The sequence below is a fragment of the Hemiscyllium ocellatum genome (assembly GCF_020745735.1).
Source record: "Hemiscyllium ocellatum isolate sHemOce1 chromosome 27 unlocalized genomic scaffold, sHemOce1.pat.X.cur. SUPER_27_unloc_12, whole genome shotgun sequence".
In the NCBI taxonomy this organism is placed as follows: domain Eukaryota; kingdom Metazoa; phylum Chordata; class Chondrichthyes; order Orectolobiformes; family Hemiscylliidae; genus Hemiscyllium; species Hemiscyllium ocellatum.
The window spans coordinates 330,742-358,641 of NW_026867479.1; the positions used below are offsets into that span (position 1 = coordinate 330,742).

General features: G+C 44.7%; 1 protein-coding gene across 1 annotated transcript in view; it reads right to left on the reverse strand.

The window, feature by feature from the left end:
• Window positions 1-5,266: 5,266 nt before the first annotated feature.
• Window positions 5,267-27,900, reverse strand: part of LOC132807287 (zinc finger protein 271-like) — an 86,962-nt gene continuing 64,328 nt past the window's right edge. The window contains exons 4-7 of the mRNA XM_060821557.1: window positions 24,559-24,757; window positions 22,367-22,488; window positions 16,260-16,403; window positions 5,267-7,121 (exon numbers count right to left, since the gene is read on the reverse strand). Coding sequence (XP_060677540.1) covers window positions 5,778-7,121; window positions 16,260-16,403; window positions 22,367-22,488; window positions 24,559-24,757 — 1,809 coding nt within the window. The 3' untranslated portion in view covers window positions 5,267-5,777. The remainder of the gene's footprint in view (window positions 7,122-16,259; window positions 16,404-22,366; window positions 22,489-24,558; window positions 24,758-27,900) is intronic.

Sequence of the window (27,900 nt, forward strand, 5' to 3'; positions counted from 1 at the left end):
CCAAAAATAAAACTCCTCAAATAACCAAGTTCAACCTCACTCACAACTTGGCTATCACCCAATTGATGGCAGAATTTAACTGAGTTTCCACCGACAGTATCTGTCTCTGGATGTGTCCAGGGATTCACTGCAGTGTTGTTCTTCCAAGTACTGCTGCCCCGTGTATAAATGTTAATGAATATCGGGAAGGGGGGGAAGGGAAACCGTTCCTGCATTTTCATGATTTCTCCAAGGTGCAGGTGTCCTCGTATTTCTCCAGGTTCAACAATCAGTTGAAACTCGTTCACACTTACAGCATAGGTGTGGTGTTACTGGTGAACCCTCTGATAATTGAAGGACTTCATTCAGTCTGTAAAGCATGTTCCAGTCACTACTCTGGTGTGTGAGTATGTGAGACTCTGAGTTTCCAGTCACACTGACATTTAAAACCTAACAAAGCAGACAGACCTTCTCCCCTTTGTTTTCAAGGCCATCAATATCCAAGTCCTGGTGAATCAAGCGGCTGTCAGACTTTGATGTGATGTTTGGTCTGAGATTTCTGCCTCCAAATTCTTCTCTTGTAATATTCCTGTGGAAAGAGATGACAAAGGTCATCGCTGTCAGTCCACAATAGAAAATCAAAACACACAATTCTCGTTTCTGTGGAACATTTTTTCCTCTCTTAGTACCCAAGATCTTTGTGCTGATCTATATGTAAATGTATACAGCAGGGTAATGTGGTGGATTGCATTCTCCATGAAGAGTTCACTCAAGTTGCTGAATGGACATCTATCATGCTGTACTGACGTTCTTATTGAAGATATACAATATTATGAGCCCTGAAACAACTGCAAATCAGGCTTTTAGAGCCATAAACACTCCTTCAAATATGGAACATAAAGCCCAGACTTATCTGTCTTATATTAACACACGGTTGTCTTACATTTCCAGAAGACTCAGATTTAAGTTTCAAGTGTGACTTTTTGTAAAAGAAGCCATCTTTTGGACTCCTTCCATACCATACTGACTCTATTACTAGAAATACATCTATATTACACCAGGATTCATGGATCAATGACGTGAGGCTTATCTTTACCCTCGTATAATTTTCTGTTGCATAAATGTTTTGACGAATGCCAGTCATAGAGTCAGAGACATAAAACACAGAAACAAATCCTTCAATCTAACTTGTCCATGCCGACCGGATATCCAAAATTAGTCTAGTTCCATTTGCCATCACTTAGTCCATATCCCTCTAAACCCTTCCTTTTCACATACCCATCCAGATGCCTCCACCACTTCCTCTGGCAGCTCATTCCATACACGCATCACCCTGTGCAAAAAAAGGTTGACTGCAAGGTCCCTTTTAAATTTTTCCCCTCTTGCCCTAAACCTATGCCCTCTAGTTCTGCACTCCCCTATCCCAGGGAAAAGACCTTGTCTATTCACCCCATTCACACCCCTCAAGTTTTTATAAACCTCTTTAAAAAACACACACTCAGCCTGCGATGCTCTGTGGAAAACAGCCCCACCGTATTCAGCCTCTCCTTGTGGTTCAAACCCTCTTACCCAGGCAACAGCCTTGTGAATCTTTTCTGAATCCTTTCAAGTTTCACAACATCCTATCTATAGGAGGGAGACCAGAATTGCACACAATATTCTAGAAGAAGCCAACTGAAACTGACTTTTGCAGAGTCTGCTCCCTGCTTGGATTCATACTCTCTGCCTCCCGTTGTTACAAGTGAACAGTGCTTCCCCCCTTCTCTCTCCCTCCCAGGATAAGGAATGGAAAGGGGGAGACATTGCTTCACTCCCAGATTTTGCCCAGAAGAGTCCCCCTATTGTCTGAATGCACAAGTTAGACCATGAGCTTCTAAAGCTACTGCTGCTCCCCTCTTTTGGGAAGATTGAGCTTCATCCCTTCCTCTGTCCAAACATCTGTGAGCACAGCACATTTTTGTTGAAGTAAGGCATCTTTCCTGAATGTTACAATTAAAGGGATGTCTTCCCCCCTAATACTCAAAGGGATGGTAAGTCAGAGAAGGACCACACCTTGTATTGTGTGGCATGTGTGACAGTTGCAACAGGATGTCCCAACTCCTATGCTCAATTCAAAGTTTGTGAGAAGATTTGTAGCTTGGGTGCTTGTTGTTGTGGTTCTGTACGCCGAGCTGAATTTTTGTTGCAGACGTTTCATCCGGTGACATCCTCAATGCTTGGGAGCCTCTTGTGAAGCGCTTCTGTGATGTTTCCTCCGGCATTTATAGTGGTTTGTCTCTGCCGCTTCTGGTTGTCAGTTCCAACTGTCCGCTGCAGTGGCCGGTATATTGGGTCCAGGTCAATGTGTTTGTTGATAGAATCTGTGGATGAGTGCCATGCCAGAGAACAGCCAGGGAATTCCTAGAGGTATGGCCTCTAAGCATTTTTCCAGCACCACATTTTTCAACTCTGGATCTGGGACAAGGTATGTGGTGTGGAGGTGGGTAGAGGGGAGGGGAAATAAGGAAACTGGTGAAATCTACATTGATTCTATGTAGTTAGTGGGTCCCAAGGCAGAAAACAAGGTGTTCTTCCTACAAGCGTTAGGTAGCTAGAGCTTGGAGGGGGTGGCAGCAGAGTACTTGCATGTTCTTGACAGATTGGGAGGGGGAGTTAAAGCATCCAGCCAAAGGCGGTGGGGTCGTTTAGTTTTGGCATTCCAGAGCTGTTCCCTGAAATGTTCTACAAGTTGGTGTTCCGTCTCCCCAATGTGGCAGAGACCACATCAAGAGCAATGGACGTATCAATAAATCTTATAAACAAATTGTACAAATCTTAGCCTGCCAGAGTTATTTTATTTAATTAAGTTAAAGAAAATTTTAATTAAATTGGGTAACTACATGAAATGGTTTGTTGGTCAGACTCAAATCATCCTCAAATGAGACAATGCCATTAATATCAGTGAACTGCTTTTTTTTGTTAGAACCACAAGTTCTTGATTTAATTGACATCTGCACATTCAATGTCAAACTCTGACATCAGAAATGACATGGCACCATTATTTTTTTCTTACAATAATCCAACAAACAAATTAATAACACACAGTCAATACCAAGTCTCATTAATATGAAATTAAATTTGACCAAATAAAATGTAAAATTGAGATGAGAGATAACAGATGGGGGAAGGGCAGAAGGTAAGAAATGCAGCATCATAGAAGGTGTTCCTCCAGGGAGTGTATTTTACCAACTACAACTGCTCAATATAAACAAACACTCTGACATGATCCTCCGGTTTTAATGTAAACCATACCCCCATACAGTAGGTACCATTTAAATAAGTTAATAGATACAAGCCTTGAGTAAATCCAGCCTCCAGCCGGACCCCCCGCTTCTTGGAGCTCGGACCTTCCTCCAGCTCCGGGGGTTGTTGAGCTCCTGGGCTCCGGCCGCCGCCGAAGAAGCCGCGGGCGCCGGCTCTCTCTCCTCCACCGCCGACAGTTTTAATTTGTTTTCCCGTTCACCCGGTAACCGTCACCTCTTGTTTGAAAAGTTCCGACTTTAATGTGAAATGTATTTTAAAGGTATTTTCTGAGGTAAACGATGCCTGTCTGCCCCCCTCCCTCCGTCAGAAACCGCAGCCTCGCGCCGCCATCTTTGTTTTTCTTCTTCTTTCCGTCTCCTTCAGTGACGCGCGTCATCCACGCCCCCTCCAATCAGAACGCACCTTACCAATGGCGGCCGCGTTTGCATGTCGTGTTGTCCCACCCTCTGCAATCTCTCTCTCCGATTGGTCGGTACCGACCACAAGCTTTGGGATTGGTGGGGAATGTCACAAGCGGCTCAGTGTATCCGCCCTTTTCATTCCCGTTCATTCATTCAACAGCAGCTGACCCAATTTACTGCAACGGGCTCTGGGGCTATAGCGGTAGTGTCACATATTCAGGGGCAAGATGTGATTTTTAACGATTTCAACTGTGGCACCTCCACATCCATTCATTCAACCGAAGAGGACTCAATTTAGTGTAATGGGCTCTGAGGGTATAATATTTGTATCCCATGTTGAGAAGAAACCTCTCCCCATTCATTCAATAGAAGAGGACCTATTTGCTGCAGAGGGTTTTATTTTATGGCGCAGTGGTAGTGTCCCAATCTTCGAGCCCTGAAATCTCACTGCTATGAGGATGCGTGATAAGAAATTTTTTAGTCATAAGTCACCTGACACCAGGTTATAGTCCAGCAGGTTGTTTGGAAGATCTTACAGAAATATATTAAATTCTGAAAGAAATAGAAATAGAATGTTGCACTAGTAGGTGAGACTAGGATAATACCGCGTGGCCTCCAGATTAGAGGAAGCAGGTTTAAAACTGAACTGAAAAGAAACTTCTTCACCCAGAGGGTTGTTCATCTATCGAATTCCTTGCCCAGGGAAGGATTTGAGGTTACTTCAACAATCAATAGAAGCAGTAGATAATTCTTATGTTTTTGAAAAAAATAAAAGGGATCAGGTGAAAACGCAGGTAAGTGGAGAATAGTCCACGAAAAGATGAGTCATGATTTTATTGAGTGGTGAAGCAGATTCGAAGGACCGGAAGGCCGACTCTTGCTCCTAGTTCTATGTTGAAATCACAAGCTTTTGGAGTGTAGTCACTTCAGCAGATGAAGTCATGAAAAAACAAGTACAGGAAAGAGAATTTAGATAAATGAAAGACAGAGCATCTCGACGGTCAATTACTTACTCCCATTCCTATTTATGATGATCTCACTACACAGCAAGTGGTGTGTTTTCCATTGTTTAAAAACAAACATTTAAGATGAACAGTTTGTTTTTCCTCACTTGGACACATTGTGACCCATAACAATTTATAAAGCACTGTGAATATCATAAACCCTCTCAAGAGACATCATAGGAACAATTCAAAACTAGATTTGTCACTGAGTCACTTAAATAGATGCTAGAAAGGAGAAAAAATCCCAACATGTGCAGGATGCTAACGAAAAGTCAGCAACCTGAAATGGTAACAGGAGCAAGTGAACAGCCCCAGTCAGGAAACTCATATTCTGACGTCCATACAGTACCTTGTACTATTCTTCACTGAACACTGCAACTGCTTTCCTTTTCAGTTTAATGATCCACCTCTATTTTGAATACCGTAATTGAATCTGACTCCAACACACTCTCTGGGAGACAGTTCCAGAGGTCAAAGTATTTTCAATCATTAACAAAGAAAGTTTTGGATCCGTCCCAAAGACAATTCCGATGGACTTTTGCTTCCAAACATTTACAGTAAGTTCTTGGCATGGACACATTTCCAACTTAGTAGGTTTATTCAAATTTTATAACATATTGGGGGGTAGCACACTGCTTAGCATTGCTACCTCACAGCATAAGGGACCCAAGTTCAATTCCAGCCTCAGGTAACTGTTTGTGTGGAGTTTGCATGTTTTCCCTGTCTGCACAGGTTTCCTTCCACAGTCCAAAGAGGGGCTTCGGTACATCTGTGTGGACTTCCTCCAGTTAACTGAGGGCAATGGGGCACTGTGAGGATCAGTAGATCAGACAATCAGTCAGCAAGTTCTCTCCAGGAGACTTGTCTCAAGGCAGGCAGCGGTTTCTTATCTCATCCATTCTCCTACCCTCCACAAACTCCACACAGACAGTTGCCCCAAGGGTGGAATTGATCCTTGGTTCCTGGTGCCATGAGGCAGCAATGCTAATCACTGAGTCACCATGCCACCCCTGAGCCACCGTGGGGTTGCAGTCCAACGGAAAACAAATACATTGCACCAACTCTCCCACTGCACCCACTGTCAGGAGAATCAGTCCTGGGGGGGACTCACAGCAGTGTCAGTGGTGGAATCTGATTGTTGAGAGTGCTGGTGCCCCCGCTGGTGCTTCCGCAAGTTGCGGGAAAATGTAAACCTCTTCCCGCACTCAGGGCAGCTGAAGGGCCTCTCCCCGGTGTGGACTCGCTGGTGCTTCAGCAGAGCAGAGGAATCGCTGAAGGCCTTCCTGCACTCAGGGCAGCTGAATGGCCTCTCCCCTGTGTGGACCCGCTGGTGGGTCAGCAGTGTGGAGGAGCGGGTAAAGCCCTTCCCGCACTCTGGGCAGGAGAACGGCTTCTCTCCGGTGTGAATGCGCTGGTGCCTAAGCAGGGCAGAGGAATTGCTGAAGGCCTTCCCGCACTCGGGGCAGCTGAATGGCCTCTCCCCCGTGTGGACCCGCCGGTGGGCCACGAGGTGGGAGGAAACAGCAAAACCCTTCCCGCACTCGGGGCAGGAGAACGGTCTCTCGCAGGTGTGGATCCGCTGGTGGGTCAGCAGGTTGGAGGGCTGGGTAAAGCACTTTCCGCACTGGAGGCAGGAGTACGGCCTCTCCCCAGTGTGGACTCGCTGGTGCCTCAGCAGGTGGGAAGACCTGCTGAAGGCCATCCTGCACTCAGGGCAGCTAAAGGGCTTCTCACCCGTGTGGACCCGCAGATGGGTCAGCAGAGCGGAAGAGCGGGTGAAGCCCTTCCTGCACTCAGGGCACGAGAACGGCCTTTTCCCGATGTGGACCCACTGGTGCCTCAGCAGGGTAGAGGAATCACTGAAAGCCTTCCCGCACTCAGGGCAGCTGAATGGCCTCTCCCCTCTGTGGACCCGTTGGTGCTTCAGCAGGTCCGAGGATTTGCTGAAGGCCTTCCCACACTCAGAGCAGGGGAAGGGCCTTTCCCCAGTGTGGACACGCTGGTGGGCCAGCAGGTGGGAGGAGTAGGTGAAGCCCTTCCCACACTCAGGGCAGGAGAATGGCTTCTCCCCAGTGTGGACTCGGCGGTGGTCCAGCAGGTGGGAGGAGCAGGTAAAGCCTTTCCCGCACTCGGGGCAGGAGAATGGCCTCTCCCCGGTGTGAGTTCGCCGATGAATCTCCAGGACAGATGGGGCATGGAAGCCTCTCCCACAGTCGCAACACTTCCACGGTTTCTCCACAGTGTGGGATTCCTCTGGTTTCACCATGGCCGCAGCTACAGCCCCATGTATGGCCCCTGCCCACAGTAAATTCCTCTTTCCTGGCCGTATAACTGTTTCAGGCTTTACACAAAGTGCGCTGTAACAGTAGAGACTCTCATCCAGTCCCGCTGATGCTGAAAATGGTCTGAAACAGGAACCAAAATGTTTTGCTCCTTCTCACAGAATCATAGTTGAAAATCGTTGAGGTCCCAATGGATTGAGTGACTGTCAGACATTGATGTGAAAGTGGGGACTGCAGAGGCTGGAGAGGAGTTGAAAAGTGCGGTGCTGGAACAGCACAGCAGATCAGGCAGCATCCAAACAGCAGGAGAATCGACGATTCAGGCATAGGCCCTTCATCTGTTGATTTTTAAACTTCAGTCTTCAGATCTTCAAATACTCTGGAAAGAGAGATTACAAAAGTCATCACGGTCAGTCCAGGGTAGAAATTCAGAACAAGCTCCTCCACTTTCTGCAGAACATTTTTTTCTTTTGCTGTTCCACAAAATTGAAAGCATCCCACTCTCTCTCCTCCTCCTCTATTCTCACTCCGCTCAAATTAATTCTCCTGAAGTTGCTGATTCAGGATCTTACAGGGACAGAAAAAGCAAAAACGTCAGGACTGACATCTTCGAATTTTGGATAACACCACGTGAAAGTTAATATCTTTCAGGATATTGCTGAGAGTGAGCAAGTCTGATTTTGGGAAGCAAAAGAAGTGTAAATTCAGGTTGAACCTGCAATACAGCTTCTTGATAAAAAAACAGACCTGAATTGGTTATCGTCCCTGTGGTGGGTGGTGGGTGGTGGGTGGTGGTGGTGGTGGTATGTGGAGGGTGGAGTGAGACATGAAGGCGTTGACGCAGACAACCCGAGAGAAACTAAACATATGAACATGGCAAATGTTCGTGGCAAGCCAGAGTCAGATCTACAGCACAGAAACAGCCCCTTTGGGCCAACCAGATATCCTAGCCTAATCTAGTCCCATTTGCCAGCACTTGGCCCATATCCCTCTAAACCTTTCCTATTCAAATACCTATCTAGATGCCTTTTAAATGTCATAGCTGTATCAACATCCACCACTTCCTCTGGCAGCTCATTCCTTATACACACCACTCTCTGCATGAAAAGGTTACTCCTTAGGACCCTTTTAAATCTTGCCCTCCTCCACTCTAAACCTTTTATCCTCTAGTTCTGGATACTGTCACCCAGGGAAATGTCCTTGTCTATTTACCCTATCCATGCCTCTCATGATTTTATTAATGACTCTCAGTCACCCCTCAGCCTCTGGTGCACGAGGAAAAACAGCCCAGCCCATTCAGCTCAAACCCTGGCAACATCCTTTTAAATGTGTTTTGAACCCATTCAAGTTTCACAACATCATTCTGATAGAAGCGAGACCAGAATTTCACACAACATTCCAAAAGTGGTCTACCCAATGTCCTATCAGCCACAACACAACTTCCCAACTCATATCCTCAGTCAGAGGATTGGGAAAGTTTTCAAAACCCACAAAAAGACAACCAGGAAAGAATGCAGGGACAAACCAAATTTGAGGGTCAGCTTGGAAGCAATGAGAAAATGGCGCACTGGGTTTATTGCTACCTGTTCTTCTTGAGTACGTATACATATTTCTCTTCTGCTCTTCGCAGTTTCTCTGTGCTGCAATGTGTGGTGGCTCGTTGAAATAATCTGATGCAGCTTCGTTTGTGGGTGTTGGGATGATTGTTTCTGTAGTTACGTATTTGGTCCGTGTGTATTGTTTCTTGTCGACGCTAGTTTGAAGTTCCCCTTAACTGTTTGCTCTATTGTGACATCTCGGAATGGCACTTTGTTGCTGTTCCCGTCCTGTTCAAACCAGGAGCCCCCCTCAGGCCCACAGTCTCACTACCTGGAACACCAGTATACAGACTAGTCAAAGGCCAAGTGAAGACGAAAACACTGAGTAGAAGATTCATGCCACTCCATTCACTCCACCCAAGAATTCCTGAACACCAAAGACACCAAGATAGAAGAGGATGAAATAATGCTGTCCTTTGACATAACAGCCCCATTCACATCCATTAACATCAACATGGCCAAAGAAACACTGACTACACTACAAAAACCACCAAAGACATAAACACCAAACAGCACCAACTTCATCAGCAAAGATAACATTGTCAAGCTTGTGGACCCGTATCTTATCACCTACTTCACATTCAATAATAAGCCTTACAAATAAATCAACAGAACGCCCATGAGACCACCAATATCAAGGTTCCTAGCAGAAGCAATAATGCAGAGACTTGAACAAACAGCCCTCCCAACGCTCCAACCCAAATTTTGGGTCCACCACAGTGATGACACCTTTATCATCACAAAATGAAACAGATTAGAGGAAACCTACAACACCATCAACAATATCCTTACTGGCATAAAATTCACAAAAGAGAACAACAACAAAGTGCCATTCCTGGATGTCAGTAGAGTGAACAGTCAATAGGGAACTTCAGACTAACGTCTACAGGAAAACAACATACACAGACCCAAGTACCTAATGCAGAAGCAAATCATCCCAAACAAATCTGCATCAGGACACTATTTCAACGAGCCACTACATACTGCACCACCCAGGAACTATGAAGAGCATAGTTATACAGCATATTCAAGAAGAACAGGTACCCAACAAACCCTGTCCGCTGATTTCTCAACAACGAACTCAAACAAGCAGACACATGCACAGAAACACCAGCCACATTACCTTACATCAAAGACATCTGTCAAGTGTGAGGTTGTCCATTTTGGAAGAACAAATAAGAATGCGGAATACCGGGTTAACGGTAGGGTTCTTAGTAAGGTGGAGGAACAGAGGGATCTTGGGGCCTATGTTCATAGCTCTTTGAAAGTTGCCACTCAGGTGGAGAGAGCTTGTAAGAAGGCCTATGGTGTATTAGCGTTCATTAGCAGAGGAATTGAATTCGAGAGTCGTGAGGTGATGTTGCAGCTTTACAGGACCTTGGTGAGGCCACATTTGGAGTACCACGTGCAGTTCTGGTCGCCTCACTTTAGGAAAGATGTGGAAGCTTTGGAGAGGGTGCAGAGGAGATTTACCAGGCTGCTGCCTGGAATGGAGAATAGGTCTAACGAGGATAGGTTGAGAGTGCGAGGCCTTTTCACATTGGAACGGCAAAGGATGAGGGGTGGCTTGATAGAGGTTTATAAGATGATCAGGGAAATAGATAGAGTAGGCAGTCAGAGACTTTTCCCCCGGTACAACAGTGTGTTACAAGGGGACATAAATTTAAGGTGAAGGGTGGAAGGTATGGGGGGGCATGTCAGGGGTAGGTCCTTTACCCAGAGAGTGGTGGGGGCATGGAATGCGCTGCCTGTGGGAGTGGCAGAGTCAGAATCATTGGTGACCTTTAAGCGGCAATTGGATAGGTACATGGATAGGACAAATGTTCGGCACAACATCGTGGGCCGAAGGGCCTGTTCTGTGCTGTATTGTTCTACGTTCAAAATGATGTCCAGACAACTCAAACCTCTCTGCATCATGGTAGCCCACAAACCTACCAACACACCTAAGCAGCAGCTAATGAACCTGAAAAAAACAAATGTTATTTACACATTACCACACAAGGAAATATAGACATAGACTCTGCCCCCATAGTTCTCGGTGGCAAGAAATGCTGGGATGAGATAAGGAAGATTGTTTTCAGTCAGAAAGTGGTGACTCTGCGGAATTCATTGCCACTGAAACGAGGCAAGTAACTGAGTGCTTTTAAAGCAGATAAAGATAGGCTCTTGATTAGTAAGGACATCAAGGGTTACAGGGAGGAGGCAGGAGAATGGGGTTGAGAAACATTGGCCATGATCGAATGGTAGAGCAGATTCAACAAGTCAAATGGACTGATTCTGCTTCTGTATCTTATGGATCTGTGGCCACAAAGATCTGACTTAATTTTCACGACTTTTACTGTGTCCCTGTCGTATTTATAGCAAGCGTGTGGCAATACGTTGTAGATTTCTCAAGCTAGATCTTCTAATTTGATATCAAACATTGATAATTGGAGCTAATATTAGAGAGAGTAAAGGTGCTTATTTCTTGGATAAATAAACCTGTCATGCATTTTAAGCTTAAACCTTGCATACTTGCAAAATTAAAGTTGCCATTTTGCCCGCTGTCATCAAATCTCCAATTATACTTCCCTTTCACTTGATAACCCATTTTGGGAAATAATAAACATAACTGAGGTTGTGTGTTTTATGCAAGCGCTTTAAGCTTTTGATATAATGATTTTAAGCCATCTACACAGAGTGTGATTGAATTTCTAAACTTAAGTAACAGCCTTATTGTTATTTGTGTCACTCACATAACTGTAATTAATGTAAACATTGAATTAAACTTATTGAAAAGAACATACTTGCTGAATTAGAGTCAGCATTGTTTTCATCGCTTTGTCCATTATTCCCTTTCACCTTATTACCTATTTTAGAGAAAGAAAAAGATTGCACATGTTTGAACATTTACTTTTTTTGGCAATATTATAAAATGAAGAAAGCAGTTCAGTCAGTCAACTTCAATCTTCATCCGTCACTTTTTAGAAAAGGTTTTGAGCAGTTATAAAATAATAATGCAAGATTACCTAATTTGCAGCATTGCTTGAGACAGATTTAATAGTACAAGAAGTTATGATCTCGATTCAGTAATGTCTTGATTTGAACATAGTTTAAGTTAAGCAAAGGGTGTTGCGGAAATTGAAGTCATTATGAAAATGTTACCAGGGAAAACATTGGATCAAAAAAAATCTGGTTTGAGTTTCTTCTTTGGGTATAAACAGATACTGGATCCAAGTATCCTCCTAATCTTCTCAAACTATGCCCACAAAATGAACACAATGCAACCTCAATAAATCAGGCCCAAAAGAAATTCAGAACCCACACTAATATATGGCAAGGAGGAAAGTTTTAGACTACAGGGCAATAAAGACGGCTTGGTCAGATGAGCAGAACAATGGCAGATGGAGTTCAATCCTGAAAAGATTGAGATGATACATTTCAGGAGGATCAACAGGCAAGGGAGTACATGATGAATCGCAAGAACTTAGAATGTACTGAAGATCAGAGAAAGGTATATGTGTTCATAGATTCTTGAAGGCAACAGGACATGTGGATTAAATGGTTAAGAAGGCATATGAAATACTTGCTCTTAGTAGTTAAAGCATTGAACATGAGAACCAGGAGATCATGATGGAACTGTACAAGACATTAGTTGGGCCATAGCTGGAGTAGTGGATCTGATTGTCACATTATTAGAAAAATGTGATGGCACTAGAAAGGGAATACTAACCCAGGGTGGTGCATGTTGGTGGGTTTCAGCTATGAGAATGATTAGATCGGCTGAGAGTATTTTCCTTAGAGCAGAGAAGGCTGGGTGAGGACCTGTTTGGAGTGTACAGATAAGACACTTAGGGTCTAGATAGGAAGAAACTTTTCCCCTTGGTGGATGGCTTCAGCAGTTCAGACAGGGAAAAACTTTGTTCTTGTGGTGGTCAGTGGAGACTTAATCAAGTATTAACTACCAGTGCATCTCACATAGATGTTGTATAAATCAAGATCTTATTGATCACTATTGACAAAATTAAACCTATTGATCTGACTCTTTACAAAATAATAACATATTTTAGTGCATAACATTTTCCCATAATACAGACATTTGCAGTAGTGCAGTTATGTGAAAAGAAATCTGCGTTGTTAATTTAGTTTGTTGCTCCACTTCATAAATGTTGTTTTCATTTATTTTGAAACATCAACCCTTCCACTCTTTCTAAAGGTACATGACACTTTAATTTCTTTTTCTTTGCCAATTTTCTTTCACCAACAAAACCATTCACTTTTTTGGCATTGGGTGGGGGAGCTCTGCCAGCTGACAATTTCTTGCTAAAATTGTTTCACTTGACATGAGTCTTGCCAATAAATGACAGCAACAGCAACAGCTAATACTAATGATAATATTTCAACAAAAGTATACCAAAGTGCTTCACATTATGTATCACCCAAGTTGGAGAAATGTGAGGATCTCCTTCTCGGCCTTTCCCCTCGGCTGAGGTGTGGTGACCCTCAAGATAAACCACCACCAGCCATCTCTAATGAGAGAGAACAGTCTGATCCTCTGGGAAGACCGTGATGAATGTGTTTAAAGTTGAAAGACTGTTGAAATATAAGGGGGCGGCATGGTGGCTCAACGGTTAGCACTGCTGCCTCACAGCACCAGGGACCCGGGTTCAATCCCATCCTGGGGCTATTGTCTATGTGGAGTGTGCACAATCTCCCCGTGTCTGTGTTGGTTTCCTCCGGGTGATCCGGTTTCCTCCCACAATCCAAAGATATGCAGGCTAAGTGAATTGAACATGCTAAAAATGCCCATAGTGGTACATAAGTCAGGGGTAATTGTAGAGGAATGGGCTTGGCTGGCATACTCTCTACAGGGTCGGTATGGAGTTGTTGGGCAGAAGGACATATTTCCACACATAGAGATTCTATAACTGTAACAAACACTTCATCTGACAAACAGGTATAAAACTAGCCACCTGGATATATAAATATCAACTAGCCACAAAAATACATGATCCACTATCACTAGTATCTTTACATACAGACAACGGAGGATACCATGCCGACTGGGACCATCCTATGACAAGCCACCATCCTATAAGCCAACCAGAAACACACAAGAATTCCTCGGAGCACGTCGTTCCAACTGGAAATCTATTGATTTGGACCCCATCTACCATGCTCTGAGAAAAAGAACGGAAATGATATCACCCATCCTAAGAAACCAAAAGACATAAATAGAAAGCAGGACATAGTACCAGTGCTCCACTAGACTCACTGATAATGTTATCTTGTATGGTGATGAAACATCTGAAAGTGACCTTCCAGCTCAGCGAGCAAACTTACATCCAGAATGAGAAAATTCCCATTGACACAAAGGCTGCCACAAAGTTGGAATTCTCTCCCAGAAATGAGAGCTGATGGTGCCCTCACCAAGAAGGATGCTCGCGCTCCCTGTCCCAAGACAAGATGCGTCTTACCCTCACGAATATGGCGACCGGTTGCCCCCAGAGGTCCTTCCTTAAACAAAGTAAACACTGGGCCTGTGGAGCTTTTATTCACGGCCTCAGGCCTCCCCTAGGAGTTGATAAACTCCCCAGTCTCCCTCCTCCCGCGGTTTCCAATCCTCCCCTGTCTCACTGTCTCCTCTCGGTAAAAACAATGACTGCAGACGCTGGAAACCAGAGTCTAGGTTAGACTGGTGCTGGAAAAACACAGCAGTTCAGACAGCATCTGAGGAGCAGGAAAATCGACATTTTGGGCAAAAGCCCTTCATCAGGAATACAGGCAGAGATCTTGAAGGGTGGAGAGATAAATGAGAGTAGGGTGGGGGTGTGGAGAAAGTAGCATAGAGTACAACAGGTGAGTGGGGGTGGGAAGAAAGTGATAGGTATGGGGGGAGGGGTGGTGCAGTGGATAGGTGGAAAAGAAGATAGAGAGGTAGGACAAGTCATGGGGACAGTGCTGAGCTGGAAGTTTGGAACTGGGGTGAGGTGGGGGAAGGGGAAATGAGGAAATTGTTGGAAGTCTACATTGATGCCCTGGGGTTGAAGTGTTCCGAGGCGGAAGATGAGGCATTCTTCCTCCAGGTGTCTGGTGGTGAGGGAGCAGCGATGAAGGAGGCCCAGGATCTCCATGTCCTCGCAGAGTGGGAGGGGGTTTTGAAATGTTGGGCCACAGGGCGGTGTGGTTGATTGGTGCGGGTGTCCCAGAGATGTTCCCTAAAGCGCTCTGCTAGGTGTCCAGTCTCCCCAATGTATAGGAGACAGCATCTGGAGCAATGGATACAAGAAAGGATATTGGTGGATGTGCAGGTAAAACTTTGATGGGTGTGGAAGGCTCCTTTAGGGCCTTGGATGGAGGTGAGGACGCAGATTTTGCAATTCCCGCAAAATAGTGGGACAAAGGCAGGGGAAGGTGTCAGGATGGGAGGGTGGGTTGTAGGGGGGCATGGACCTGACCAGGTAGTCACAGAGGGAACGGTCTTTGCAGAAGGTGGAAAGGGATGGGGAGGGAAATATATCCTTGGTGGTGAGGTCTGTTTGGAAGTGGCAGAAATGTCGGCGGATAATTTGGCTTATGCGAAGGTTGGTAGGGTGGAAGGTGAGCACCAGGGGCGTTCTGTCCTTGTTACGGTTGAGGGGTGGGGTCTGAGGGCAGAGGTGCAGGATGTGGACAAGATGCGCTGGAGGGCATCTTTAACCACGTGGGAAGGGAAATTGCGGTATCTGAAGGAGGCCGCCATCTGGTGTGTTCTGTGGTGGAACTGGACCTCCTGGGAGCAGATACGGCGGAGGCAAAACAATTGGGAATACGGGATGGCATTTTTGCAGGAGGTAGGGTGGGAAGAGGTGTAGTCCAGGTAGCTGTGGGAGTCGGTGGGTTTATAAAATGCCAGTGTCAAGTCGGTCGTCATTAATGGAGATGGAGAGGTCCAGGAAGAGGAGGGAGGTGTCAGATGGTCCAGGTAAATTTAAGGTCAGGGTGGAATGTGTCGGTGAAGTTTGCTCAACCTCCTCGCGGGAGCACGAGATGGCGCCAATGCAGTCATGAATGTAGCGGAGGAAGAGGTGGGGAGTGGTGCCGGTTTATTTACGGAAGATGGTCTTTTCTACATAGCCAACAGAGACGGGCATTGCTGGGGCCCATATGGGTGCCCATGGCTACCCCTTTGGTCTGGAGGAAGTGGGAGGATTCGAAGGAGAAATTGTTAAGGGTGAGGACCAGTTTGGCCAGATGAATGAGTGTGTCGGTGGAAGGATACTGTTGGGGACCTCGGGAGAGGAAGAAACAGAGGGCTTGGAGGTCCTGGCCATGGGCGAATGGAGGTGTAGAGGGATTGGATATTCATGGTGAAGATGAGACGTTGAGGGCTGGGGAAACGGAAGTCTTGGAGGAGGTGGAGGGTGTGGGTGGTGTCCTGAACGTATGTGGGGAGTTCCTGGACTGGGGGGGGATAGGACAGTGTCGAAGTAGGTCCTCACTGTCCCCTCTCCCCGGGCGCTCAGGCCTGGCGACCTCTCCGGGATGTTTCCGAAACCTGTTTCTGTTCTGAAAGAGAATCACTGGACACGCAACGTTTCCTCGGATTCCCTTGACACATGCAGCCAGGGCTGCTCAGCTTTTCCAGCGGTTTCTGTTCTTGTTCCTTAAGCCGCCGGCGCCATTCCTCTCCCACACTCAGTAACACTGTCTTTGTCCCACTACATGACCTACACTGCACATGCGCCAACTCAAGGAGCAGGGTGACCAGACCGTGACGTCACCCCGCGTGTAGTGGGCGCGGTTCGACGAGGCATCCAACCAATCGGAGGCAATGGGGGCGGGGCAAATGTGTTCCCTGCTCCCCTCGCCAGCCACCTGAAAGTTTTAACGTAGTTTAAAAAACATTCAGTCTTTTCCGAAATGTTATTCCAGACCTCGAAAGATGAAACATTGGAAAACTTGCAAAAATAAACGAAGGGATACTAAAAAAAATGAATAAAGATAAATTACGAAAGAAACCTAGCGCAAAATATGAAAAAAGAATAGCAAAAGCTTGTGTTGGCATGCTGAAGGGAACAGAGTTACTCAAGCCCCTTGGAAGATGAAACCGGTGAGTTAATAGGAGGAACACTGAAATGGCAAAGATGCTAAGTCAATCCTTTTCCTCAGTTTTCAAGCTTGAGAACAATCGTACCATTCCTATTGGAATGGGCAAGTCAGAGATGATGGAACTTAAACAATAACATTGAGAGGGAAAAGGTACACAGCAAACTATTAGGATTGAGGGCAGACAAGTCCCCTGGGCCTGACGGCCTACATGCCAGGGTACTATATAGACTTCAGTAAGGTGTTTGACAAGATTCCCCTAGGGGGACAAGTTCGCAAGGTTAGATATCATGGAATACAACGAGAACTAGCCATTTGGATACAGTACCAGCTCACAGGTAGGAAGACAGAGGGTGATGGTGGAGAGTTGCTTTTCAGACTGGAGGCAACAAGGATGGGTGCTGGGTCCCCTACTTTTCATCATTTACATAAATATTCCTGTCAGGGTGAAAGGGAAGGCTGGGGGTATAGGGAATGCTGGATGAGTAAAGAAATTGAGGGTCTTGTTGAGAAAAAGAAGGAAGCACATGTCAGGTATGGACAGGATAGATCGAGTGAATCGTAAGAAGAGTATAAAGAAAGTAGGAGTATACTTAAGAGGGATATCAGGAGGGCAAAAAGGGGGCATGAAATAGCTTTGGCAAATAGAATTAAGGAGAATCCAAATGGTTTTTACAAATATGTTAAAGACAAAAGGGTAACTAGGGAGAGAATCGGGCCCCTCAAAGATCAGCAGGTCAGGCAGCATCCAAGGAGCAGGGGAATCGACGTTTCGGGCATAAGCCCGATTCCTGAAGGGCTTATGCCCGAAACGTCGATTCTTCTGCTCCTTGGATGCTGCTTGACCCGCTGCGCTTTTCCAGCAACACATTTTTCAGCTCTGATCTTCAGCATCTACAGTCCTCACTTTCCCCTCAAAGATCAGCAAGGTGGCCTTTGTGTGGAGCCACAGAAAGTGGGGGAGATACTAAATGAATATTTGGTGAAAGTATTCTCTGTGGAAAAGGACATGGAAGATATAGACTGTAGGGAAATAGATGGTGACATTTTGCAAAATGTCCAGATTACAGAAGATGTCTTGAAACGTTTAAAAGTGGATAAATCCCCAGGACCTGATCAAGTGTACCCTAGAACTCTGTGGGAAGCTAGAGAAATGATTGTTGGGCCTCTTGTGGAGATATTTGTATCATCGATAGTCACAGGTGAGGTGCCGGAAGACTGGAGGTTGGCAAACGTGGTGCCACTGTTTAAGAAGGGTGGTAAAGACAAGCCAGGGAACTGTAGACTGGTGAGCCTGACCTCGGTGATGGGCAAGTTGTTGGAGGGAATCCTGAGGGACAGGATGTGCATGTATTTGGAAAAGCAAGGACTGAATCGGGATAGTCAACGTGGTTTTGTGCGTGGGAAATCATGTTTCACAAACTTGATTGAATTTTTTGAAGTAACAAAGAAGATTGATGATGGCAGAGCAGAAGCTCTGATCTATATGGACTTCAGTAAGGCTTTCGACAAAGGTCCCATGGGAGACTGATTAGCAAGCTTAGTTCTCATGAAATACAGGGAGAACTAGCCATTTGAATACAGAACTGGCTCAAAGGTCGAAGGTGGTGTTGGAAGGCTGTTTTTCAGACTGGAGGTCTGTGACCAGTGGAGTGCCACAAGGATCGATGCTGGGTCCCCTACTTTTTGTCATTTACATGAATGATTTGGATACAAGCATAAGAGGTACAGTTAATAAGTTTGCAGATGACACCAAAATTGGAGGTGTAGTGGAGTGGACAGCGAAGAGGGTTACCTCAGATTACAACAGGATCTGGACCAAATGGACCAATGGGCTAAGTGGCAGATGGAGTTTAATTCAGATCAATGCGAGGTGCTGCATTTTGGGAAAGCAAATCTTAGTAGGGCTTATGCACTTCATGGTAAGATCCTAGAGGGTGTTGCTGAACAAAGAGACCTTGGAGTGCAGGTTCATAGCTCCTTGAAAGTGGAGTCACAGGTAGATAGGATAGTGAAGGCGGCATTTGGTATGCTTTCCTTTATTGGTCAGAGTATTGAGTAGAGGAGTTGGGAGGTCATGTTGCGGCTGTACAGGACATTGGCTGGGCCACTGTTGGAATATTGCGTGCAATTCTGGTCTCCTTCCTATCGGAAAGATGTTGTAAAACTTGAAAGGGTTCAGAAAAGATTGACAAGGATGTTGCCTGGGTTGGAGGATCTGAGCTACATGGAGAGGCTGAACAGGCTGGTGCTGTGTTCCCTGGAGCTTTGGAGGCTGAGGGGTGACCTTATAGGTTTACAAAATTATGAGGGGCATGGATAGGATAAACAGACAAAATCTTTTCCCTGGGGTTGGGGAGTCCAGAACGAGAGGGCATAGGTTTAGGTTGAGAGGGGAAAGATATAAGAGAGATCTAAGGGGCAACATTTTCACGCAGAGGATGGTACGTTTATTGAATGAACTGCCAGAGGAAGTGGTGAAGGCGAGAACAATTGCAACATTGAAGAGGCAGTTGGATGGGTATATGAATAGGAAGGGTTTGGAGGGATATGGGCCGGGTGCTGACAGGTGATTGGGTTGGGATATCTGGTCGGCATGGATGGGTTAGACCGAAGGGTCTGTTTCCATGCTGTGCATCTCTATGACTCTAAATGCTGTGGATGTCACTATACAAGGTATGGTTACTAATTTTGCAGATGACACCAAAATTAAAGATGTAGTGGACAGCGAAGATGCTTAGCTCAGAGGACAAGACCTTATCAGATGGGTCAATGGGCTGAGAAGTGGCAGATGGAGTTTAATTTAGATACATATGAGGCACTGCATTTTGGAAAAGCATATCAGAGGAGGAATTATACACTTAATGGTAAGATCCAAGGAAGTGTTGCTGAACAAAGAGATCTGGAGTGCAGGTTCATAGCTCCTTGAAAGTAGTCACAGGTAGATAGGATAGCAAAGGCGGCGTTTGGAATGCTTTCCTTTATCAAGTATTGAAGTTGGGAGGTGATGTTGCAGCTGTACAGGGCATTGGTTAGATCACTTTTGGAATATTGTGTGCAATTCTAGTCTCCTTTCTGTCAGAAGTTTGTTGTGAAACTTGAAAGGGTTCAGAAAAGATTTAGAAGGACGTTGCCAGGGTTGGAGGATTTGAGCTATCGGGAGAAGCTGAATAGGTTGGTCCTGTTTTCCCTGGAGCGTCGGAGGCTGAGAGGTGACCTTATAGAGATTTATAAAATCATGAGGGGCATTGATAGGATAAAGAGACAAGGTCTTTTCCCTGAGTTTGGGGGAGGGGTGGAGGGGGTGGTGGGAGTCCAGAATTAGATGGCATACATTTAAGGATGAGAGGGAAAGAAATAAAAGGGACTTAAGGGACAACTTTTTAACGCAAAGGGTGGTGCGGGTATGGAATTAGCTGCTTGAGGAAGTCGTGGAGGCTGGTAAAATTACAACATTTGAATGGAATCTGGATGGAAGGGTTTAGAGGGATATGGGCCAAGTGCTAGCAAATGGTACTAGACTGTTTAGGCTAACTGGTCAACCTGGATGAGTTGGAGTGTTAAAGTAGGAATTTGAGACAGCCCAGGAAATCCCTTGTGGAGTCAGACCTGTAGCCTCTCACAATTCATCCTGGAGATCGTACTCTTTGAGAGTCTGGAACAAAAAAAAACCTGTTACAGACTGTTTAGTTTAATTTTAGTTATCCCCTTTGTTTACCAATAGCTCCATTGATACTGATAAGCTAAACTCGCTAGGTTCTAGTAACCTAGGAGAGTAGGGGACCAACTCTTCAAGTGCCCTGGCAGGTTACTCTGATGTACTGATACAAAGTGGTTTCCTTTACACAAAGATTTACAAAAACATTGAATGTTCTTAATTCGAAAGGAAGAAAGGTTAATTGACAGGTCACTGTACGCTTGACTAATCACTCCCACAGGCCCTAAGCCATTCATCGGGTGGGAAAAACATACCCAGCCAAGTTAGGAGCCTGCTAGCGAGATAAACTCCTATCATAAAGAGGTACCAATCTGAGCTAATTGGAGAGTTCCTAACCTTGCACAGGTCACAGGTCAGATACAACTGTTTTCCAAAATGGCTTCTTAGCAAGAGGGCAAACTTTTGACCATAAAATGGCTTGCTGACACATTGTGCCAGAATCTCTTCAATGTTAGGCCTAGAATAATTTCCAAGCGAGGAGCAGACCCCTGCTTTTTAGGCACTGAATCATACTGTACCTGAGGCTGAGATGTTACCAAAAGGTTGCATTTAAACTGATTCATTAGTCTTCGAATTAAACATGCTTTCTTTTCAGGGTTGTGATTCAAATAAGACATAAGATCTGATGAGTTGGAATTGACAGTGGGGCAGTCTGAAAGGTCTGTAGAGTGGTCTGCAAGAACAGCAAGTAAGTTAAAGCTTCATCAATGTTACCTTTTACAGAGTTCATATTTAATAACCGGCAATGGCTACTCAATACCATCATAAATTCTCAAAAATACAATTACGTTCAATCCAAAGCAGGTAAGCACTAAGAGTTAATTTTTTTAATGGCTTCGGGAGCACCAGTGCTATAATGGTTTCTCTTTCTCTCGTCCTTTTGAACTCTCAAGTCAGGGAGTTGTAACAGCAAAGGTGTTTTCCCTCGGTTTTCCGAGCTTGCAAGGGGTAATAAGAATTCATTATAATTAACAGTTCCTGACTGTCAATTACAAGGCCTTTGATAGTACCGAATTTCGTTTCGGGGTCAGAATCAAACGCTGTCATTAATTTCACAAGGGAACAGCCATGAATGTTATCACTCTGTGTCTTTTTTACACAGATTCACTGTTTAGGCAAATGTTCTTAATTGCCTAAGGGTATTCCGTTATCACTTGGTTATCTTCTGCATACCTTGAGTTCTCCCCTTTTACCAAGCCTCCCTGCCTGTCTATTTTTTAGTGTGCAGCAAATGTGCTCTATAATTCAACATTACATTTTAGTTTAAATGTTGAAAGACAAGTTTTATGGCTATAGACTTTCTTATTCCCTCCTTTTGTTATTTCATGACAACTACTTGGCTTATAACTATAATTAGTCCATCCAGTCAATTTGTATTTTCAAATAAGTCAAGTGCCTCCTCTGCCAGGTCATCGTCCAGAGGAGCAGAGTCTGAAAGATACAGGATTTCAACATGGAAGTTCGGGCATGGAGTTAGAGGGGTAGACAAGGGTCAAATAACCAGATTCCTCTTTGGCTTAGGTGAAAAACAATGCACAGTCCATTTCACGCATAAGCAGACAACAGTGTATATTCCTAGGATGAGACCAATGACTATCAGTACATCCCACACGATCCATCCACACAGCGATCATAGCCAGCAATTAAACTTCCATCCACATGAATCAGACGACAGTTGGGCAGGTATCTTCCCTGCATCTTGACCCGTTTTGTTGATCACATCTGTGTCGTCCGTAAGATCAGAAGATGGTTTAGTTACAAGTTCATTTATGAAAACACAATCATGGGGAGGATCAGGCAGTTCAAGCGGTTCTTCCTGCAGGAATGTAGGGGGGTTAATGTTAGAGCAGTATTTAAAGGAGAGAAATGGATTCAAAAGTAATGAAATCTCATAGCGACTGATACGAACCATAGCGGGGTGCAGAGTATGTTTAGAAATCAGCGAGGATACTGCAGAATGCGAGGTACAGACTTCTACATTTTGATGTAAAGTTATATTAGAGGCAGCCACTACCAGAGTGTGGATGGCAGAAAGAATCTGGGTGCAGAAAGGCATACCTTGAGCAACAGGGTCAAGCTTAGTTGCATAATAGGCAATAGGGCGCCAAGAGGAGCCATGTTGCTGGGTGAGAACAGCTGTAGCACAGGTATCAAGGATGGCAACATAAAGATGAAAGTGGCAGTCATACAAACGTTGGCCTAGCCTGGTGCTGAAAAGAGGGTCGTTTTAAGCTCCGTAAAGACTTGTTGTTTTGGAGTGAGTTCATACCGTTAAGGCTCATTAGGAACTTAACTTCTTTCTGATTAGTCTTAACTTTGTTGGGGGGGGGGGGTACAATATAACCACATTGATTGGATGGTTGAGAAAGGTCGTGGAGTCAGCGTGATTGGACACTTTGTCAGGGCTAGCGAGGAGGTCATCAATGTATTGAACTAGGGTAGCGTCTTCAGGAAATTCAAATAATTTTTGCTGGGCATGAAAACTCTCTGAAAAGAGTGTGGGCGAGTGAATAAACCCTTGAGGTAGGCAAGTCCACGTATATTGGTGGCCCTTAAAAGGAGGCAAAAATGTATTGGGTTATTTGGATGCAAAGGAAGACAAAAGAATGCATGTTGGAGGTCAACGACAGTGAAGATCTTGGCATCAACTGGAACTTGGCTGAGGATAGTAGCAGGATTGGCAACTGGAGGATTATGAGCCTCAATGATTTTATTTACTTCACGAAGGTCGTAAACAACATTCAGGACATCCTGGTTTAGGGATTGGAAAGATAGGTGTATTGACAGAAGAATGGCATGGGACCAGAAGGCCTTGCTGTAGAAATGAATCAATGACAGGTTTCAGGGAGTATTGAGATATAGACAGGAGGACAGAATGAGCTTTGGTCAAAATGGAGATGGGTGGGACCTGAGCAAGGCCCACTTGTGTTTTGGAGTCCACCCACATTCCAGGATATACTGCGTCCTGCGGGCGAGGGTAGACATGATGATGATGAAGGCTGCCATGTATCGACAAAGGCTGTGCATAAAATAGGATTAATCCTTGAGCAAGCAGCTGAATTTCACGCCAAGTTTGATCAGCATGGTCAAAAAGAGTCTTAGCGTCAAAACCTACATATTGGACTTTGTGTTCTGGGTTCAAATGAGTGGTGACACGGGGGAAAATGAGGGGGTCAGTTTTCCAGCTATGAGGAGGAACTGACACGAAAAGAACGCCACCAGCTGGTGACCTGATCTCACCAATCACCCAAGCGTGCTGAGTAGCGCCCAGTAAGGGATTATAATATGTGTTCAAGTCTGAGATCATTCCCGGATGAGTCATAAGCTAAAGTAATGTGGCGGTGAGGGACGTTATGTAAAATAGGATCAAAAGCGTAAGGATCCAAATCAAATCACCACCATCAAGGCGGCTTTGGTTTGGTATTGATGCATTGAACAAAATGAGGTGGATCCTGAATCAGGATACTAGCATCATGACGTTCAATAGTAATAGTTAGAGGACAGAGGAGATCTCTAGCAAGTAGAGGGATACGTAATCCATTAGTAACAACAAAGCAAAAAGGGAACGTGACACAATTTTTCCACACCACTGTCAGAGGGATAGCGTATGCATGTTTATTAGAGGGACCATCAAAACATTGCTGGATTTCATCATCATCCGAGATTTGAAAATCAAAAGCATGAGCAAGATGGATGGGAAGTGATGAAACAGTGGCTCCTGTGTCAAACATGAATTCAATATCGTGGCCATTACGGTTAAGAATTAGCATAGGTCCGTCCTCTGGGCTAGCGGTAAGTATGGGAAAATTCAAAGCAGGAAGCTGCTCTATAGCCGAGAGTCAGTTTTGAAAAGAGTTTTGTGCAGTAAAAGGGGCAACCTGCTGAGGTCACTGGGGAGGGAGACCAGGAGATTGTCTGTTGTTTTTACTCCGGTGATGAAGCAGGGACTGCTATGGAAAGGGCAGTTCTTGGACCAACGTCCTGGTTGATTGCAATTGAAACAAAGGCGTAATTATTGGGGGACTCTAGGGGGTGGGGGAGGCAGTGAAGAGTAATGAGAGGGTGTATAGGGGCATCATGGACTGTTGGGGAAGGATACATAGGACCACCGCATGGTCCATTGGGATGTTGTGAATACACAGTACCATTTCTACTGTCCTGTCATACTGGACGATAGTATGAGTTTCATTTGTTCGCTTGACTGACCTTGCAGACGGAAAGGTCTACTTTGAATCCTGAGTTTAGGTTTAGCTACTGTAGTTTGGGCAAGTTCTGTCTTGACCGTGCCAACGGTAGCCTTACTCTTGGGATCCTTTAGTTCCCAGAAGTAACAAACCTCTTGGCTGAATTGTGCAACCTCAGCATCTTGCTCGTGGATGTTGTGGGTTTTAATAGCTTTCTGCACCTGATCAGGTAAGACAGTCATACATATGGCATTAAATTGGGATGATCACCCTCGTAGGTAGTTAGCGTCACCAGAGGAAGCGCTATAGCATTCTATAAAATGGGTAAGGAACTCCTCAGCCCCTTCGCCCAAGCTGGGTTTACAGGTTAAGACTTTACCCACATCAACTGCACGACACACTGCTTGGTGGAGACAGGCAATAATCCAATGATAGTTTTGGCTGGGTGCCGGACTACAAGCTGGGTATGATTATTACCTTGTAAAATTTCTAAGAACTAGCCCATTTTTTCAGGTGAATAGCTGCATTCTGAGGTGAATTAGGTCTTCGGAGGCATCATTCTAAATGGTCTTAGTCCTATTAATGTAATTAACAGATCCCTCAGGATTCCTTCCATAATCTGCAACCTTATTGATAATGCTTGAGAGTCATGAGGTTTCCATGGTTGATGAAGATCCATAAATTGGGCTTGTCCCAGATTCCGAACCTGTGGGTCAGGAACCTCTTCTATTCAGGAAATTTCTTTATTGCCCTCCCACATCAGGGTGAGTGCAAGGACCAATATTAAGGTCCTGAGACATTGATTGCAAATTTAGTTTAAGGGCAGTGGAAATCAAAAGGAGTCTCTTCAATGTTTCTTCCAGATTTTAATTTTAATTGACTCCTAGTACAGTAGGCACCGGGTTTGTGGTAAGCAGAATTCTTTTTCGGCAGAACAGCTGGGGGAAGGTCATGAGCCTTGGCACATTCGTCATCAGAGTAAGGGGGGAGGGTTCAGGGAGGGAACCGGAGGTGGTTAGCTGACAGGCATAAAATATTTCCTCCTTCAAGTCAGTATCCCATCCACCATCCACAAATGGATCAGGATTCTTCAGTAATGGGTCTCTGGAAGAGGGGAGGTTGGGGTATAAGGAATAGGCCTTGTCAGCTTCGTCCTGCCCAGCTGCAATTGCAGTCTGTTGTTTATTCACCAGTTTCCTTTTTCTTTAGTGCCCTTGACGTTTCAACGTAGATTCTGAATCTTTGCTTTTTTTTTTAAATTTTCTCCCTTGCCTATTCCAATTCTGCTTCTAAATCATGTGCTTCACATTTATGTTTTAGTTCTGTCCAATTTAGTTCAGATCCTTCCTCAGACTAACTCCCCTTTTAATACAGTTTTGTCTCCATGATGGTTGCATGGATTTTTCCATATTTTTCCCCGAGCTACCCTTTTCCATTCTGGTAAAGACTTTTAGATTAGATTATTTAGTGTGGAAACAGGCCCTTCGGCCCAACAAGTCCACACCGACCCGCCGAAGCGCAACCCACCCATACCCCTACATTTACCCTTTACCTAACACTATGGGCAATTTAGCATGGCCAATTCACCTGACCCGCACTTCTTTGGACTGTGGGAGGAAACCCATGCAGACACGGGGAGAACGTGCAAACTCCACACAGTCTGTCGCCTGAGTCGGGAATTGAACCCGGGTCTCAGGCACTGTGAGGCAGCAGTGCTAACCACTGTACCACCGGGCCGCCCACTGCTTTCTGCTTACTTCCCTTTCTTTTTTTCCAAACCCCTTGTTCAATTTTAGTGAATAGAGTTAAATCATGTGTGCCTCCTAGAGACCAATCTTTATTCTGTTGAGCAGCTGCAGCTGATATTCTCAATTGTTTCTCATAATTAAGGATACAGACTTGTTATTTCTGTTAGGGGACATTTGTCTTCCATCTTATCTCGGGACACACTCATTGTTATCCCACCTACTTTAAATCTTCACAAAACTGCTGATCTACAGGGGCTCCAACCTCAAAACACAAACATTCACTCGTCAACAAGCAAATGTGCATCCAAACCAAATCTCAAAAGGATTAAACTTTCTGCAAGCTGCAGGGAATCAGTGCTGACTCTCTGTCTGTCTCACTCGCTCGCTCTCTCGTACATACACATGAACATTTTAGGAATGAGGCACTCACATTCCAGATGTCTCATAAATCCTGGATGTGGCACATAGTTGCTTAACCAAGTATGCAAGAATTGTATCACTGGCCAGCTTTTTTTTAATTTTATACACGACAAAAGCAGCAGCCACCCTCTATATTTCGTAAACAAAGAACACCCAAACAGAACAAAATCATAACTAACAAAGCAAGACAAGCCAAGCTGAACAGATACAACAGAGAAAATAATCTCAACTTAAAACTTTCACTAATCAACAACCCGACAATGAACAACGAGACTAATGATTTCTGCAAAACATTCTCAACATTATAAAATCTTGACAATTTCTGTTTATCGTCCTATGTAAATGATCTCATTTAGGGTTCCGTCAAGGTATCGAGAGTGAAATGGGGGAAACACCACACAGATGTAGACAGAGAGTAATCAAGGTACAATTTTACCTTGTGGGCCCATTGGTCTTGAGTCCAACCCTTAGATGGAACTCCTCTTTTCCAGTTTCACTCAAATGTAGCTCTTGTTGGAAACCTGCTTGCAGCACCAAATTGATGAAGTACAGATATGAGACAGCCTCGGGAGTCCCTTGTGGACTCAGACCTGTCAGCCTATCTTGGTCCCAGAGATCGTACTCTTTGGAAGTCTGGAATAAAAATGAAACTCTTACAGACAGTTTAGTTTAATTTTAAATTGTCCCCTTCATTAATACCATCACCGTTACAACATAACACCGATACTTATAAGACAAGCTAACTGGATTCTATTAACCCAGGAGAGTAGCAATCACTCTTCTTCCAAGAGCCCTGGCGGGCTACTCTGTGTACTATCTTTATACACAAGTTTTTTTTACAAAGACGGTGCTGTCGCAAACAAGCTTTCTTTATATGAATTTTCTTTTACAAAAGCACTGCATGTTCTGAACTAGACAGATAACAGTGAAGGGCAATAATTCGGGAGAGAAGTAATTGATACCGAGTTTCGTTTTGAGGTCGGAATCAAACACTTATTCATTTCACAAAGGAACAGCCGTGAATGTGATCACTCAATATCCTGTTTATACAAATTCACTGATGTTAAGGCAAACGTTCTTAATTGCCTTACCCTCCCTGCCGGTCTATTTTCTTGTGTGGAGGAAATGTGTTCTATAATTCAACATTATATTTTAGTCTGAATGCTTAAGGACAAGTTTTCCTTACAAACGTTCTC